Source organism: Cottoperca gobio, chromosome 1, assembly GCF_900634415.1.
Source record: "Cottoperca gobio chromosome 1, fCotGob3.1, whole genome shotgun sequence".
Taxonomy (NCBI): domain Eukaryota; kingdom Metazoa; phylum Chordata; class Actinopteri; order Perciformes; family Bovichtidae; genus Cottoperca; species Cottoperca gobio.
The window spans coordinates 3,835,045-3,851,499 of NC_041355.1; the positions used below are offsets into that span (position 1 = coordinate 3,835,045).

Here is a 16,455-nt window from a genome sequence, read left to right on the forward strand (position 1 = left end):
TGCACATTTAAAATCTTTTTGATTTAGTCGTGTATAGTAAGGATGATATTAAATAATATCGGCGGTCATTGTTTCATAAAACTACATTTTATAATTGGCTCCAACACTTCCTGTTATGGACAGAAGATGGACAAAGTAAGCAAGAAAAGCAGCGAGCGGTTTGAAAGTGATTGCGAGAGGGAATTAAAAGATGAGAATCGAACACACTGAGTGTTTCACACCTTCTCATTGTTGCCGGGCAGAACTGTAGGTGGTCTGGCAGAGACTGAGGGTGTGATGGTGCAGAAAATACTGAGAACCAGCCAAGCACAGTTTGTGATGGAAGCAAGCGAAACATTATTATTTTCTTTACGTTCTGTGTTCTCCTAATGTCCAAACACAGCATACACATATCTGCTCTCTCTGTCCTGCCATAAATTAATTAATAAAGACGAACGCCTGAAAACATACACATAACACCGTGAATGCGCAGTACACATCCGTCAGATGCGCGGCACGCTCGGCACAATCTCCTCCATCATTCATGTCGTGTGTGTGTGTGTGTGTGTGTGTGTGTGTGTGTGTCGTTACTCATCCTCCATCTTTATCACCATCGTCACGTATCCCAATGCTCACAAACTCTGGCACACTTTCCTCTCTCTCTCACACACACACACACACACACACACACACACACACACACACACACACACACACACACACACGGTGCCAGCTGGTTTCCCCTCCCCATCCTCCCTCGTTTACCGAGCAGTACATGGATGGATTTTAGTGTGCACACATCTCCCGAGCTACAGACTCATCCCTGCTGTTACATAAGAGCCATGCAAAGGCTTACAAATCAGATTATAATAGCCACGGGCCACACACTCAGAGAGGATAGAGGTCAGTGAAGCAACATGGGGAGCCAGTGGACTGATGCTGGCATGAGTCTGGACTTAAGAAACGCTGGCTCCCTGTCCTGTCTGGGTGCTCCATGCTCACCTGTTCTGCAGGTATTGAAAGGTATTGAATGAGAAGCTAATTTAGGGCTTCCACTTGTATTCCCTGTAAGGTGCCATTGCACAACCAGGCGTAACGTTGAATCGTGTCCCCACTAATGCCGCCCCAGGCCTTGATTTTCTGTGGGATTACGATCATCCGTAAACAGCTGCACGTGGAGCAGCCACCCTCTCGTTGACTTTGAACACCAGGATTCAAGAATAACAATTGGATTTTCCTTGATTCCACAAGAGCAAAGGTCTACTCCCAGGACAGCGGGTGTGTTATGGGTTTGCTTCTGAATTAAGCACTTATATCCATCCACAGTTTAGTCCCCTCTGGTGCTATATACGTTTAGGGTTACAGCGGCAGTGTGGGATCCAGTGAAGATGAATGTAGAGAGACATATTGTTGAGTCACAGTCCAGCTGTGAATATGCTCGGTGCAGTGTTGCATGAGCAACGTGACGATGAGAACAGCGAGGCCTTGAGGGTGTTTGGAGGTGAGAAGAGGAAAAGAAGGGAGCGATAAAGACAGAATTGGAAAGAAGGGAGGGAAACCAGAGAGGCAATCTTTAAAAAACAAAAAAGGAAACGAGACAAAGATCTTCTGGACATTGTTATGCAATTCTTTTTAAGACTTTTTAAGATTTGGCAGTTCGCCGTCATATTCCCAACTGACCCAAGCTGTTCTAATTCATCATCCTTTTCATCTCTACCAGCACAAAATGGAGCGTTATAAGGGGAGAAAAGGGTGCAAAATATACCATTTCATCCTCAGTAAATAAAAGGGAGACAGATGTGGGGAGATGTCTCCACATGGGTAAAAAAGAAAAGGGTGAATTTGGGAGCAGTTAGGTGTTTAAATGCTGTCAGGAAGAGTCCGATCCTCCCGTTATTGTCCATCAGCAGGGGCTGTCCTCCTAATAGCCTCACTAATCACTCTTGTCATTTTTAATCTCCCTCTTTCACCCTGGGCGTATTTAAAGCACGGGCCTCCGTGTGCCCAGCCGGGATTACACTAGTGAGCAGGAGAAGAGGCAGGGGGAGGGGGGGGGGGGGGCAGCAGCGGCAGCACACTCCTTGTGCGCCTCACATTGGGCTCCATGTGACTGATGCTAATGCTAACAGTCCAGGAGTGAAAGCTAAAAATAAAGGGCTAGATTATTGGAAAAACACTTGAATTCAAACACGTATGTGTCTCTGTCCGTGATGGACGGACGGACGTGTTCGTGCATACACATACACGTGAAGAAGCATATTAAATCTGCAAGTCATCTTTTTTCTTTTTTTATCCTGTTTTGATTTATTATGAATCCCACTCCTTTTCTTGGCAAGAACCGCCCCGTGTAGGACTTCAAGCGCTACGATTGGCCAGCTGTCCATGCACTGACCAATGTGCCGTCCTCCACCGAACCAACCAGCTCTGCAGGGCGGGTCTTTCCAAAGAAAGCAGTAGGATTCATAGTTACGCAGTTTTGACATACAGCATCAGTGTTTATTTATTTTGCATTCTTTCCTTTTAACCACTGAGACCTCGGAATGACGTGTTCAAACATGCTTTTACAAAACACAGCATTTGTATATTTGGCTTGCAAACAAGAAAAACATATTTTTATCTCACACCTGAAGTTAAATACAGTTTAATATCTTAGTAAAGCACAATCATTCTGTTACGGCTGTATATAGAACCGTATATAATAGTGTACGCAGCACCAGGGTGGAACGTTACGACATAAGGTTTATGGAAAGCGTGCACAGTACTGTGTAGGTTCAGCCCACACACCAGCACAATCGCTTGTAAGAGTAAATAAATATTAGGCTTTCAATCGAAGACGTTGCTTCTCCTTAGAGTCCTTCTTGTAAAGATGGATCGCTGATCCGCAAATGTTTGTAAAATCCAATATCTGCATGATTTAGAGCACAAACACAAATGTAGAAACATGAGAAGCGTAGGCAACATCGTGCCGTCGGGCTTGTGTGTAGATATGATGATGCGTTATTGATCTGTGTTCTGCACTGAGACGCGTAATCTAATCCTGGACTTCGGTTTAAAAGCAACAGCAGACGCTTCACATGTCACCTCGTGTCTCCGGTCGGTGTCACCCTCAGCCGTTTAATTGTATTAACTCAAGGTGTCTTACACAGGTGTAAAACCCTGCTGTTTGAACTCTCCTGTTGTGTTTCCACTAATCTGTGAGTTCTCCTTCGGGGAATCGTCTCTGTCGCTGTTTCAGTATCTGGTAATGGTTTGTTGTTTTTGGGGACAGAAGGAGGAATTACAACATTTGTCAGTGTTGGCTGAAAACCTTAAAGTCTGCAAGCAAGATATTAAATATAGAAATAATACAAGAATATATTTTTATTTTAAGGAACATTTTGGGAAATACTTTTATTTGCTTTCTTGCTGAGAGTTATGAGAAGATGCCACTTGAGGTATCAAACTCGTGAATTAGCATGTTTCTGATCTTATTCCTTTCAACCATGAAAAGCTTTTTTAAACGAAATGTTGATGTGAAATATAGCCTTTAATCCTGTTGTTGTTGTTCATCCACTACTGGTTTATTAAATGTTCCCAGAAACATCCTTCTCCACTTTTACTATTTTTATTCTGCTATTTAATACTATTTTAATGCTATTCAATACTATTTTTAATACTATTTTTATTCTGCTATTTAATACTATTTTTAATGCTATTTACTATTTTTATTCTGCTATTTAATACTATTTTTAATGCTATTTACTATTTTTATTCTGCTATTTAATACTATTTTAATGCTATTCAATACTATTTTTAATACTATTTTTATTCTGCTATTTAATACTATTTTTAATACTATTTTTATTCTGTTATTTAATACTATTTTAATGCTATTCAATACTATTTTTAATACTATTTTTATTCTGCTATTTACTATTTTTATTCTGCTATTAATACTATTTTTAATGCTATTTTTAATGCTATTTACTATTTTTATTCTGCTATTTAATACTATTTTTAATGCTATTTAATAAAAAATGTAATGCTATTTGTAATTCTATTTTTAATGATGATTGATTCAAATCTCCCTTCATTTCTCAACCTCAGTCCCCTGGTGTCAGCGCTCATCTTAGTCTTCCTTTTTATCTATATTTTAAATTAAAATTACATATAAGCCCGTCACTGCTCAGTTATGTCATGGTACTTAGCTTCAACAATTCTTGTAAAACATTTCTACTGTTGGTCTCCCAGCTGCACAGATTATTTTCTGTAATTTTAGATAATGTGGTGACTGTTGAACAACAGCAAATGCACGTTAAGTTGACCTGTTACATGAAGCCGGTCTGCAGCTTTAGCGTACCTTGTTTTGTCACCTGAGCCTCTAAATGTTGATGCACTGTTGAGAGCGTGTCGGGACACACTCTGCTGTCTGACCCGTGTGATGATGCAAGAGATTTTGGGACGAACAGACAGGGGAGGATGTCCTGCAGCCTTTGGCGTAAATCTCTGGGCTGTTTTCCTCTCCACATTTAGCGTATTTAATCTGGGCTCATTTGGTTTGTGTGGATGCCAGTTGGAGGGGAACATGTAGAGTGAGGAGAGATATCTAAAGCCCCATGAGAACTAGACCTGAAGGTTTTCTGTGTGTGCGGTTAGTAATATAGTTATATATGAATGTTTTTATTTCACCTTGTTGTTCTTGTTGTTATAGTCAGTCCACAGCTTTGGTTTGCATTGTCTGCATCACGATGACAATGCATAAAGACATTCATGGTCAAGTAGCATCAGCCTCTGTTAAATGGATTGACATTCATGCCCCCCCCCTCCAACCTTTTGACATGAACAATAATTAGTATATTCTGGATTTTCCAATGAGGGAGGAGAATCTTTAACAAGGTATTTGAGCCTTATTCGGCACAAATGACAAATTCAAAGCAGAGTATGTTTTATATTCAAACATGTCTGGAGGGGATATTTAAATGATGTCGTATTAGAATACAATAGCTGCAGCGTGTTAGGAATACCACGGCTCTGCAGTGAAACCTTATCCCTGCATTGCCTCTTTGTCTAGAAGCACCACGAATCAGCTGCATGTGCATTTACTGGCGTGTCTCAGCAGCCTTCACTACTACGAGTGCTCTGCATGTGACGCTGCAGCCTGTGACGTCCCGGGCTACATATAAGCTACGCCACTGCTGTTGTCTCCCAGCTGCCAATTGAGCATTTTACACTTCCCTTTTAAGGTTCACCTCACACTGCTGCCGCGCAGTTCACCTTGTCGTGTCCTTCCCCTGCAGGGAGGAAGAGAAACGGGAGTGCTAGGAGAGAGTGGAGAAAGCAAAGAGGTGAGGGACAGATAATTGGGACAGAAAGCACAGTGACGTTGCTGCTTCCCCGAGAGCTTTTAGATCGCTGATTTCTGGAATCACATTTGCTCAACTTACCGCGAGTAAAGGATCAATCATCGGCCCTGCTGTTATTGGCTGTGACATGCTATATAGTCCTTTAGTGTCTCTGAGTGTGCGTGCGTGTGTTATCCTGGCATGCATCGCCCTTCACCACTGCACTAAATTGCTATCTCCTCCACTTGCAGCCATGAGAGCACAACACTGGCTCTGTCTTTGCTCTCCACTTTGCAAGTGTCAAGCATGCGTTGACAGCAGCCATGGGCAGCAGGATGCACAGCAGAGCTGCTCCACTTACTCCGAACAGCCACCAACAGCTCTTTTTTTATTCATTCAGTTGCTCTCCCCCTGCCAAGCTACACGCATGTCCCTACAGGCATCGCTCCACTGAGTTGCTTTTCATCCATTTAGCTTAAGAAATAAGTGACTGACTCCCTGGACTCTCTCTGTCTCTAAGCCAAAGGAATCATAGATGTGGGACACACACACACACACACAGACTCGTACACACAGATAAGATGTGGCTGAATTGTGATTGATAGGAAATGTGATTTAAGCTATTTCTTTGTATTCAATGAAGTGTTTTTGTCAAACATTCCCCACTTCCAGCTTCTCAATAACGAGGATTTCTTGCTTTAATTTGTCCTTCGTGATCATAAACTGAATATCTTTGGGTTCTGGACTGTTTGCTCGGATAAAACAAACGATTTGATGAATGGACGAGGAGCATTTTTCACAATTTCACCCTCTCATAGCCCAAAGGATTCCTCCGTTAATTGGAAACATGTGAGATTAGGTGACGACATAATGATTGCTAGCTGCAGCCCTAATGTGTACACATCATTACCTCCACAGAGGTTATGCTTTCAGTTCAGTTTGTTTGTCAGCAGGATTACAGAGAAGCTACTGGCCCCATGTTCATGAAACTTGGTGTAAAGGTGTAGCGTGGGTCACATTGAGAGATACAGCGTTTGCCCTTTTTTAAATCCTGCCTGTGCAGATCTTCTGTAGCGTATGCAGGCTGCTGATTTAGAGAACCTTTTCTCTCGAAGTTCAAGCCATCAGTTAACGGCTAAATTTAAGATGTTGGACACAAAACTAAGTGAACCTGCTCTCAAATGTCTTGAACTCTGCATAAAACGGATTGTTGTTGCATAAATATAAAGAAGCTGAAATATTAACCATCATCAGACTAATTCTCTCTGCAGAGAAAGAATAATTGGTAATATAAAAATAGTGCCTGTTTGATTAGGCACAGCCATGACTCACTGCTACTTACTGGGGGGGGGGGGGGGGGTACACATGTACCTCAGCAGTCTGAGTGTCTGAGTGAGCATCAGTCACATCGTTGCCTATCACCAGGTAGAAATAAGACGTATAGTTCTGGACGTGATTTGCGTTGAGACTGCTTGGATGAACAGCAGAAGTGTCACGACGCACATCGCTCGTGGTGGCACAGATGCGTCTCACACGCAAATAAACACACGGACCGTGTCAGACGTTTACAGTACGCTGTGCTGTTTCACCGCCGCACGTGTCACACGTACATCTCCGTCTTTAACAGCTCGGGTTTGTCGCTGTCATGCTGCCATCGCGAGGCTTTTCTTTTATTTCCGTCTCTGATCATCAAGGTCTGACAGAAAGGAAAATATAAAAATATATATATATACACGAGAGACGTACACACTGCACCTGATAGGGTAGGTACCTGTCTCCATGGCAACCAGCTCTGGGAGGATGTGTAGGTGAAGCTGTTGACAGGAAATGTGTTTTTTTTTTTACAGCCGGACTCCAACTATGTGTGTGTTTCTTGTTCTTTGCATCGCTGTCAGAGCACTGAGCTGCTTCTCGAGTGGGATCAGAAGACACTTTTGCTACGATGACTCACAGAGCACCAATCCTCAGAAAAGTCTTGTGCTGCATAAACTGCTGTCACAGGCTTAGTCTCATAAACCCGCCCCGCTCCGCCAGTCACAGATCGCCCCTCTTATGTTTCACCCCCTCGCTTTTACTCGCTTAATTGCATCTACTTCCCTATTCTCAGGATCTTTCAAATCGCTTGAAATCGGGAAGATGATTCTGTCCCCCAAAAGCAAATGTCCAGTGTGATCTTTCACTCTCACACTCGAGCAAAGACTTCACAATGACCTTAGCGTTCATGGATTCTTCAGTCACGCGTTGTGACGTTCCCTGAAAGTTTATTTCGCCGCTCCCTCAGTCCATCCTCTGAGGGCCTCGTCTGGCCTCGTTGTGTCGGATTGCTGCCCCCTCAAGCCATCTGGTTACATCACAGACAGGAGCTGCATGGTGGCAGAGCTGGAAACATTATGACAGAGAAACAAAGAGAGAGGGGGGGGGGTTGAGGGGACAGGAGCCCAAAGGAGTTATGTTTATATCTGTGCACGTGGACTTGTGCCATGTCTGAAGCTATAAGCGCCAACGCTCTCAGCTTGTTGTTGCCCATACTTTATCTCTTCCTCTCCACTGCAGCAGCGATGGAGGATCTCTGCGTTGCTGAGCAGTGAACCTGACACCGTCATGTGTGAGGCAGGAGCTAACAGTCCTGTCGAGTGTAGCCTGAGTTAGAGGGGGTGCATGTGCGTACGTACATGTGTACCCCACGTGAGTTAACCTGAGGGTTTACAAGATGATTAACAGGATGAATTAGGAGTGGAAAACATATTTCTGCTTCACACAAATGTTTATTTTTTCCCCTTGTTAAATTCTGGACCTTATTTCTGTCTTTTAAGTCCTCTAAAAATAACTCAAATGAACCAATCTGAGAAACAAACGGTCAGAAGTAGACATTGTTTTATTCAATGTCTCAATCTAATAGCGTTATTTTGCTTTGAAAGTGTTTGGTAGTCTTCTACAGATACACACAACGTATTAATACCAGGTCCAATCCGTTTAACATCATTAACGCTGATGTGCAGATCACCAACACACGGCTGGGGTTGTTATCTGCGAGCGTTGTGACAGTGAGAGCTGAGGCTTACTGATCATTAATGAAAAGGGTCTCTGCTATTTGAAGCGCGAGGTGAAGTTGATATTTGTGAGTGTGTTGTTTGACATTATCTTGATAGAGAGCCTGTGACCCCGATGTCGCAGACACGGGCTGCGTCACGCCGCACATACTGACAAACCACTCTCTCGTGTCAAATCACTCAACTAAAGAACAGCATCCGGTTGATATACACACTTAATATACTTGTATAAACATAGACATTTGAACAAATGCAGTCTGAGAAAGGAATCGTGCATTTCTGTAATCTGTCAAGTATTCTTTATGTGTTGCATCTGTGCAGATTATCCACGTGCAACATTTCAAGATAAGTTTTCTTCGTTTTGCAGAAAGTGAGCGAGAAAGTTGGAGGTGCAGAAGGAACGAAGCTCGATGAGGACTTCACTGAAATGGAAAAGGCAAGTGTGAACTCTTTGTTGAGAAGGGAAACCAGCGCTGGAGCTTTATTTGTAGTTTTCCAGAAGATCATCAACATGTTGTTGTATCCCAGCAGAAATCACAACAAGCATTTCTTGCTTGTCATGTTTGCGTGTGCGTTTCTGCGTGACCCTGTGTGTTGATATGTTAGTGGCTCGTGTGTGCTGCAGAGAGAGAGAGAGAGAGAGAGAGGCTGAGCGTCGCAGAGCTGTAGGGAGCCGGCGAGTCTCATCACACCACACGAGAACATCATGGCCAGCTCTCGGCTCTGCGCGTCTGTCTCTCACCACGCCGCAGAACAAAGCCACACTTGCGTTTCTCTCACTCTCACGTGCATAATTGCATCTCTATCATCCCACGATGCTTTCGGGCATTTACCTGTTTTTGTTTCTGCCCCTTCTGTCTCTCTCTCTCTCTCTCTCTCTCTCTCTCTCTCTCTCTCTCTCTCTCTCTCTCTCTCTCTCTCTCTCTCTCTCTCTCTCTCTCTCTCTCTCTCTCTCTCTCTCTCTCTCTCTCTCTCTCTCTACGTGTTGTTTTACATTCTGGTTTACAGAAGATGGACACCACCGCTCGGGCAGTGCTGGACATCATGACCAAGACTACTGAGTATCTGCAGCCGAACCCAGGTGACGTGAATCAGCTGTGAAAGATGAAAATATGATGTGTTGTTTTAAAGTAAAGGATAGTCCCCCCCCCCCCCCAAGAGCCAATCAAATCAAAGATGTCGCATGTATGCACCCACACACATTACATGTACATAGTCACATATACATGTTGTAATGCATTTATAAACGTGCGTTCAGGGATTCATTTCACAACATGGCCTCACATTTATTCCAGAGGTCTTCGGTTTCATTGTTGCTTTCCCTTCACAGCCACCAGAGCCAAGATGAGCATGATAAACTCCATGTCACGTATGCGGGGTCAGGAGAAGGGTCCGGGCTACACGCAGACCGAGGCCATCCTGGGAGAGTCCATGCAGAGGTTTGGCAGGGAGCTCGGAGAGGAGTCTAACTTCGGTGAGCTGCAGCACGTTAAAGAGAATGACGCTTTTTTTATATGCTTCTCAAGAACAAAGTGGCATCATTGTATTCCCTCAAGGAGACCTTCTGTGGATACTAATGAGATGTGTTACTGCAGATTTCTACACTATACACTGAGCTGTGTGCGACTCATGGGTTTTGTTTTAGTGTCTAAATGTGTCTTTATTTTTTCCAGGCAACGCTCTGATTGACGCCGGGGAAGCCATGCGTGAACTCGGAGAGGTGAAGGACGCTCTGGACATGGAGGTCAAGCAGAACTTCATCGATCCACTGCAGAACCTCCATGAAAAAGATCTCAAGGAGATTCAGGTGCACATCCAAAAAGCAACAACAAGCAGTCATCTCTCGGTCATGGGTTCATATTTACTTTCTTACTTTTCCCTTCTTTTGCAGCATCACCTGAAGAAAATGGAGGGTCGTCGTCTGGACTTTGACTATAAGAAGAAACGTCAGAGCAAAACGACGGACGACGAGCTCAAACAAGCGCTAGAGAAATTTGACGACTCCAAGGAGATCGCCGAGCAGAGCATGTTCAACCTGCTGGAGAGTGATGTAAGGATCGTGCTTTTGTTCAGCCTGTCCGTTCAACTTACTGTATTGTCTTACACTTTCTCTTCCCATTGCCTCTTTTGTCCAAATAACAAGTTATCCTCCGGGGGCTTTACACTCTGTACACGACCCCCCTCTGTCCTGTGCCGTGAACAAGGAAAAACTGACGTGCAATAGATGTTGTGTGTACACAATAAACAACACAATACCGTGTGTTCCTGCTGTAGATCACTTGACAACAAACTGTTATTACTTTAGACATATGATCTCAGTAACAATCACCATTATGGGTGTCATGGTGTCAACGTGTAACAACGCTCATCTTTAACAGATTGAACAGGTGAGCCAGCTCGCTGCACTGGTACATGCTCAGGTGGAGTACCACAGCCGGGCTGCGGAGATCCTCACACAGCTCTCCAGTAAGATCGACGAACGGTCAGTACTCACACTTCCTCACAAGTCCTTTTTGTTTCCGGATGTACTTTTAAAAGCATCGCGTTGCCACAGAAACACACACACACACACTGTGGTTTTATGTTTGTCTTTGTTGTTTGTGCATTGAGGGATTCTGTGTTTTCCACTTTGCAGGATAAGGGACACTTCTGTCAAACCGAGGAAAGAGTTTGCTCCCAAACCACGTACGTCTCTGGACTTCTCCATCAGCGAGAACCACAATGGAGGCATCCACAGTGCTCGCTCTCCAGGTGAGACCCGGAGCACATTTCCTCAGGAACTAGTCCTGGTTCTGTAAATACATTCTGTTTCAACGGACAGTAAACATTTGTAAATGTGTTTTGCATGTAAAGGATAGTTTCTATCAATTCACTATCTTCTTTCCTTTAACAACCTTTTCTATGTTTTTAATTTGTGCCATAAATTCTCAAATAAAAAGCCAAAAACTGTTGGACGGTGACATACACACATTATATTTCATTAGTACAACATACTCATAACTTCCACTCATTCATTTTGCTCAATTTGACTTTAATTTTCTTAATATACTGAAATACCTGGAGAAGTTTCACAATAAAAGCCTCCCAAGGACAGAGAAAGGATTAAGTGCTTAGAAGCCTTTTATTGTGAAAAGTAACGTATGTTGTGTGTCTGAATTGTTCCAATTACAAATCAAAACTACAAAAAGAGGGAAGTTTATGATGTATATAGTTACCTTTTAGAGATACACAACGTCCATGCATGATAGATATAAGTGCTCTTCCAAATAGCAGAAGAGAAACATGACGATAGAAGAGGAAGTTAATAACCTGCTCTCTCCATTAGAGGTCCATAAAAAGGCAGATATTTGAGAATTTACGGTGTTTCCTAATTGTATCTTTCTTTTCCCCGGCTCTTTCGGTTCCCAACATGTCAGTTTTTACCTGCACTGAACAGAATATCCATCAATCCAGACTCTAAAGTAATACAACTGTGCGCTCTTCTCTTTCCCCCCTCCCTTTTATGATTTTGTTTATTCTCCCAGGGGCGAGGTCTCCAGGTGAGCCAGGTCAAACTTATCAATGTGTTTCTCCATCTGTGTGCTCACCAACAACATCCTTTCATTTACACTTCTACTTCTACCGCTTGCTTCCCCCCCCCCCCCCTCATGTCGTTTCCCTCTTCCCTCTTTACAGCGAGGTCTCCAGGTGAGACAAAAGTGAATCCCTGGAGAGATACAACGATATCTCTTCCATCACTTTGTCATTTTTGTTTGTCCATCTTTCTTTTTGTTTGTCTCTTTGTCAAACACGTGATACAAAGTAACAGCAGAACAACAAGTGCCGTCCGCTCTCTGTACAAAGAGCCCCCGACCTACTGTAACAACGGAAAGCTTACCGGCGGACGAGCATTTGCTGTTTCTGTTTTGTTCTCTTGTCGATCTTCTGATCCGTCTTATCCTCCCGTTTCTTTGTCCGTCTGCCTCTCTGCCGATTCATCGTCCGACTCGTGTTTCTTCTCGCTTCGTTCATCGATCCTCTCGTTGCTCCGCCTGCACTTCTTTCCCATCATTTCACCGTTTATCCTTCTAGAAAAAGTTAATAAACATAAACCATTCTGCTCTTTTTTTTCACCTTTTCGTTTTCGCATTTACCCTTTGCAGCAAGATCTCCAGGTGAGCAAGGGTGACTTGGAAAGAGATGCAAAAATCACTCATATTTTTTATCCTTCCTTAAATTGACTTTTGTGGAAGTGTATTTTTGTCTGTATTTTCGTTCGCAGTGCAGCTCGTCTGCAGCGCTGTTTCTGTCTAACCCCTGGTTTCTCTTTTGTCCCTATTGTTTATCAACTTGCTCATCTTTCTTTTATTGTTAAAGAAATGTTCGACATGTTTGGAAATATGCTTTTTCGCTCTGAGTTAGATACGAAGATTGGTACGCTAAATATCGAGCAGCGGCTAGTTAGCTTAGCTTAAATACTTGAGCAGGGGGAAGCGGACAGCGAGGCTCTGTGCAAAGGTTACAAAGTGTGCCGACCCGCTCCTCACATGCGCACTACTTAGTTAGTTTCATGGAGCCATGTGCCGCACTCTTTCTTGTTTCGGGAGCAGTAACTTCCTGTTTGCTCAGAGCCACACAAAAAATAGTCCCCATAATGTATTTTAGATTTTTACACACAGTTTTGGTAAAAAGCCCAAAAATATAACTTAAAAAAAAAGAACTAAAGCAAAGATGAACTGTTGGTCTGGTCACATGAGACCTGTTTCCTCCTGTTCCCAGCCTTAAAGCTAAGCTAAGCTTCGCTGGCTGTAGCATCAACAGACCAGAAGGAGAAAATAAAAAGCATATTTCTACAACTGTAGATCTATTCCTTTCAACATTGAATGCCTCATTGTCATTTTCCTGCTCACTGATGGTCATGCTGTGCGTTTCTTTTGCTTTGTCTCCTGCTCTCTGCATCTTCCTCTTGTCTTTCCCCTCTTTCAGCCAGGTCTCCAGGTGAGCCTTTCACAAGCAATCATTATGTCTCTGTATCTGTGTGCTGCATCTTATCTCGTGCCTCAAGCCTCTGATCTAACTCTTCTTCTCTCCTCTTATCTCTCCAGCCCCCATGGACCAGCCCTGCTGTCGTGCACTGTACGATTTCGACCCGGAGAATGAAGGTGAGCTAGGCTTCAAGGAAGGCGATATCATCACCCTGACCAATAAGATCGATGACAACTGGTACGAGGGGATGCTGCACGGCAACTCCGGCTTCTTCCCCATCAACTATGTGGATATCCTGGTGCCACTGCCCCACTAGAACGTCAGTACGACCAGCTGTGTCTGCAACAGGGGCGAAACAGATCCTTGCCCACGTCCCCCTCCCTCCCCCTCCTCCTCCCCCAGTATTCCCAGTAACCCTTTCCTTAACATTCCTACCAACCACCCGTACTCCACTTAAAGGAGTCGAAACAGCAACAACACAATAACAAATGAAGATTGGCGTCAAATTAAAGTTTTTAAAGTAAAAACTTTGAGGAAAAATCTGCGTTTATGTCGTTGCTTCCCCCCCCCCCCCCCTCCCCCCTTATCCCAGGAGGTACCTTCAGGCTTCCATAGTCACTTTCTCCATTACCGTCCCAGCTTTTGTCTCGGTTTGAGTTGGCTGTCAGTCCGTCATCATTTCCGTGAGTTTATCAGAGCAGCTTTACAACAATCACACTTTTCTCTCACTGTACTTTGTGGAAACCTCTACAGTAGATAGAAACTCTTCTCTCACATACTAGGACAAAAAATAAACGGTCCACGTGCTTCATGTTTGTTAGAGACTCTAGGTCGAGCATGGTTTCAAGTGTTTAACGTTTTATCTTATATAAAAAAATAAAAAAATGTTGAGGTCATTTTGTTTTAGTTTTGAATTTTTTTTTTTTTTTTTTTTTTTTTTTTACTGTAGTCGTCTCTCGGCGTCCAAAAATTCTGTCCAAAGGATGTCCTCACCTTTTTAAACTATTCAGAGTTTTGACAGAAGTTGTAGACTAGAGTCATCTAGTTGACAACTAACAACCAATATTACTCATCGTACTTTTATTTCATACATATCAACATGTGCACGTGATTGGTCATATGTGATTTAGATACCAAAGTTACCTGCAAAAAAAAAGAAAACCAGAGTCAACGCCAATTTTAGCTTCGACCTTTCCAGACAGCGCGGTGTCGGAGAATCTGTTTGACGCAACGGGGGGCGAAGCTTTCGCACTCTCTAGTTCTTTGGTATTTTTATCAGGAGGGGGGTGAAACTGTATTCTTAAGTATGTGACATTACCTATCGGAGCCAGTGATTAGTGGAGTGATGACATGATTTGCAAAAAGACACAAGTTGTGAAGTTTAAACAGTTTGAAGTGATGTAAGAAAACTATGGTGCAGAAGTTTCAATCCTCCAACGTGTATTTTATCAGCAGCTTGTGTGAAAAATGGTCGGTGTATTGTGATATAATAACTTATAGGACTTAACTGCTCTTTGGGGCAACTGTTTTTTCTGCAGCTGAAGGTGTAGCTCTTTTTGCTGCATCCCTACTAGTCCGATTAGTATTCTGTAGTTTAGCGGTCTACGAGACATCGATTAAGACGGCAATAGACGTAGCCTGGAGTGCACAAATGGCTGAACGGAATGAGAAATAATTTCTTTTTGTCTTTGTGGAAAGTTATATTAATTGGAATGATGCAACTTACACTAAAAACCCCTGTTCTCCCACATAACACGGACTAAAAGCCGCCGCTTTGACCCTTTTCATGTTACGTTAAGACCTAAAGATTTAGCAAGATTATATACATTACGTTTTCTCTCACCAGCTATATGGTCGTATTGTGAGGGGTTTTATTTTCCCTTCTTTAAATGACGTACTAATAATCTATAACTCAAACAGGACTCAGTTATTACGGTACATGTGTTAGTCAGCTGAGCAGTTCTCCCCGGGGATTCATGCTCTGCGATGACGGTGTATTAACCTTTTCTGCAAACAAAAATCTGTGCAGCAGTTAACACTATTTCTTTCACCCATCTTGTGGTAATGTTGTGCGTGTACTTTGGGGGTTTGGGGTTTGGGGGTTTGCATACAGCACATGTTATGCACAGGGACGGGGGTTGCAGAGGACCTCTGATGCAGAGGTATTTAAAGATGTACTGTCTCTGACGGTGTTCCACATTAAAACAAACACGGATGTCTCTTTAATCAAAGGACTCACTCATTATATTGCGTAGAATTACAATAAAGGATCAACTGATACCCATATTAAGTGTTTGTTTTTAAGGGAAGCACAACTTTAGCAGACGGTGTACGTTGTTGGCTGGGTAAGAATAATGAGACGGTTCAAAGGTCATGTATTTATTTATTTTTTAAAAGGCGAAACAATTCCTCCCTTCTTTTTTCTCTCTCACTTTTTTTTAACAATCGTGTGTATCTTTGCCCTCAATGAGGACTGTACAGCTTTTCTGTGTTTTTGTTTTCACCTTGTGTGTATAGTCGCGCATCTACAGTAACGTATCTTATTTTTGTAACTGTGACAAAAGTATACACATACAGTATAGATGTATATATACAGTATATTATCCAAAAGCAATGTGAAAGGAGGGATTCTCTGTGCTGCACATGATTGTCTTTGGATTGTTTTTTTGTTTGTTTTCTGTTTTATTTTATTCTTGCACTGGATTCTAAGACTGTATGCTTGATGTAAAGAAAACAATGTGATAAGTCAATGTAATTTATTCAAATAAATACAAAGAAATGGTTATTGCTCCGACGACTTCCTGTTCATAGACGAACGCAAGAAATTACTTTTTTTAAATCATTCAAAAAGCAAAAAAAGTGAAATGATTTGATATCTTCCCAACCGTGTATTTAACTTCCTCATGATCTGTAGATGTTGTTTTCAGAATATGGAGAACACACAGCAGGGACTTGCTCAGCAAATAGAGAAAGATGCATTATTCATTGTTTCCGGTGGAGTCTTTCATGTCCTCTTGCATGAACAGAAAAGAAAATAGGTCAGGTACAAAGATCTCGTCGGTACCTTCAAGACGACTGAAATGTCCTAATAATCCTGTTCGTGTTGTCAAAGTCACGAGTAAAGATATGAAACGTAGGTA

The 16,455-nt window shown here is 42.7% G+C and overlaps 1 protein-coding gene across 5 annotated transcripts in view; it reads left to right on the top strand.

Annotated features, from left to right (window-relative positions):
- sh3gl2a (SH3 domain containing GRB2 like 2a, endophilin A1) overlaps positions 1-16,100 on the top strand; it is a 32,546-nt gene extending 16,446 nt beyond the window's left edge. The window contains exons 2-12 of one of the 5 annotated variants that reach the window (XM_029437512.1): positions 8,718-8,786; positions 9,359-9,431; positions 9,681-9,824; positions 10,024-10,157; positions 10,242-10,400; positions 10,729-10,832; positions 10,986-11,101; positions 11,875-11,889; positions 12,493-12,504; positions 13,316-13,327; positions 13,435-16,100. In XM_029437512.1, coding sequence (XP_029293372.1) covers positions 8,718-8,786; positions 9,359-9,431; positions 9,681-9,824; positions 10,024-10,157; positions 10,242-10,400; positions 10,729-10,832; positions 10,986-11,101; positions 11,875-11,889; positions 12,493-12,504; positions 13,316-13,327; positions 13,435-13,631 — 1,035 coding nt within the window. In that variant the 3' untranslated portion in view covers positions 13,632-16,100. The remainder of the gene's footprint in view (positions 1-8,717; positions 8,787-9,358; positions 9,432-9,680; positions 9,825-10,023; positions 10,158-10,241; positions 10,401-10,728; positions 10,833-10,985; positions 11,102-11,874; positions 11,890-12,492; positions 12,505-13,315; positions 13,328-13,434) is intronic. The other 4 variants (XM_029437522.1, XM_029437518.1, XM_029437532.1 and 1 more) reach the window with 4 other exon arrangements.
- Positions 16,101-16,455: the final 355 nt, after the last annotated feature.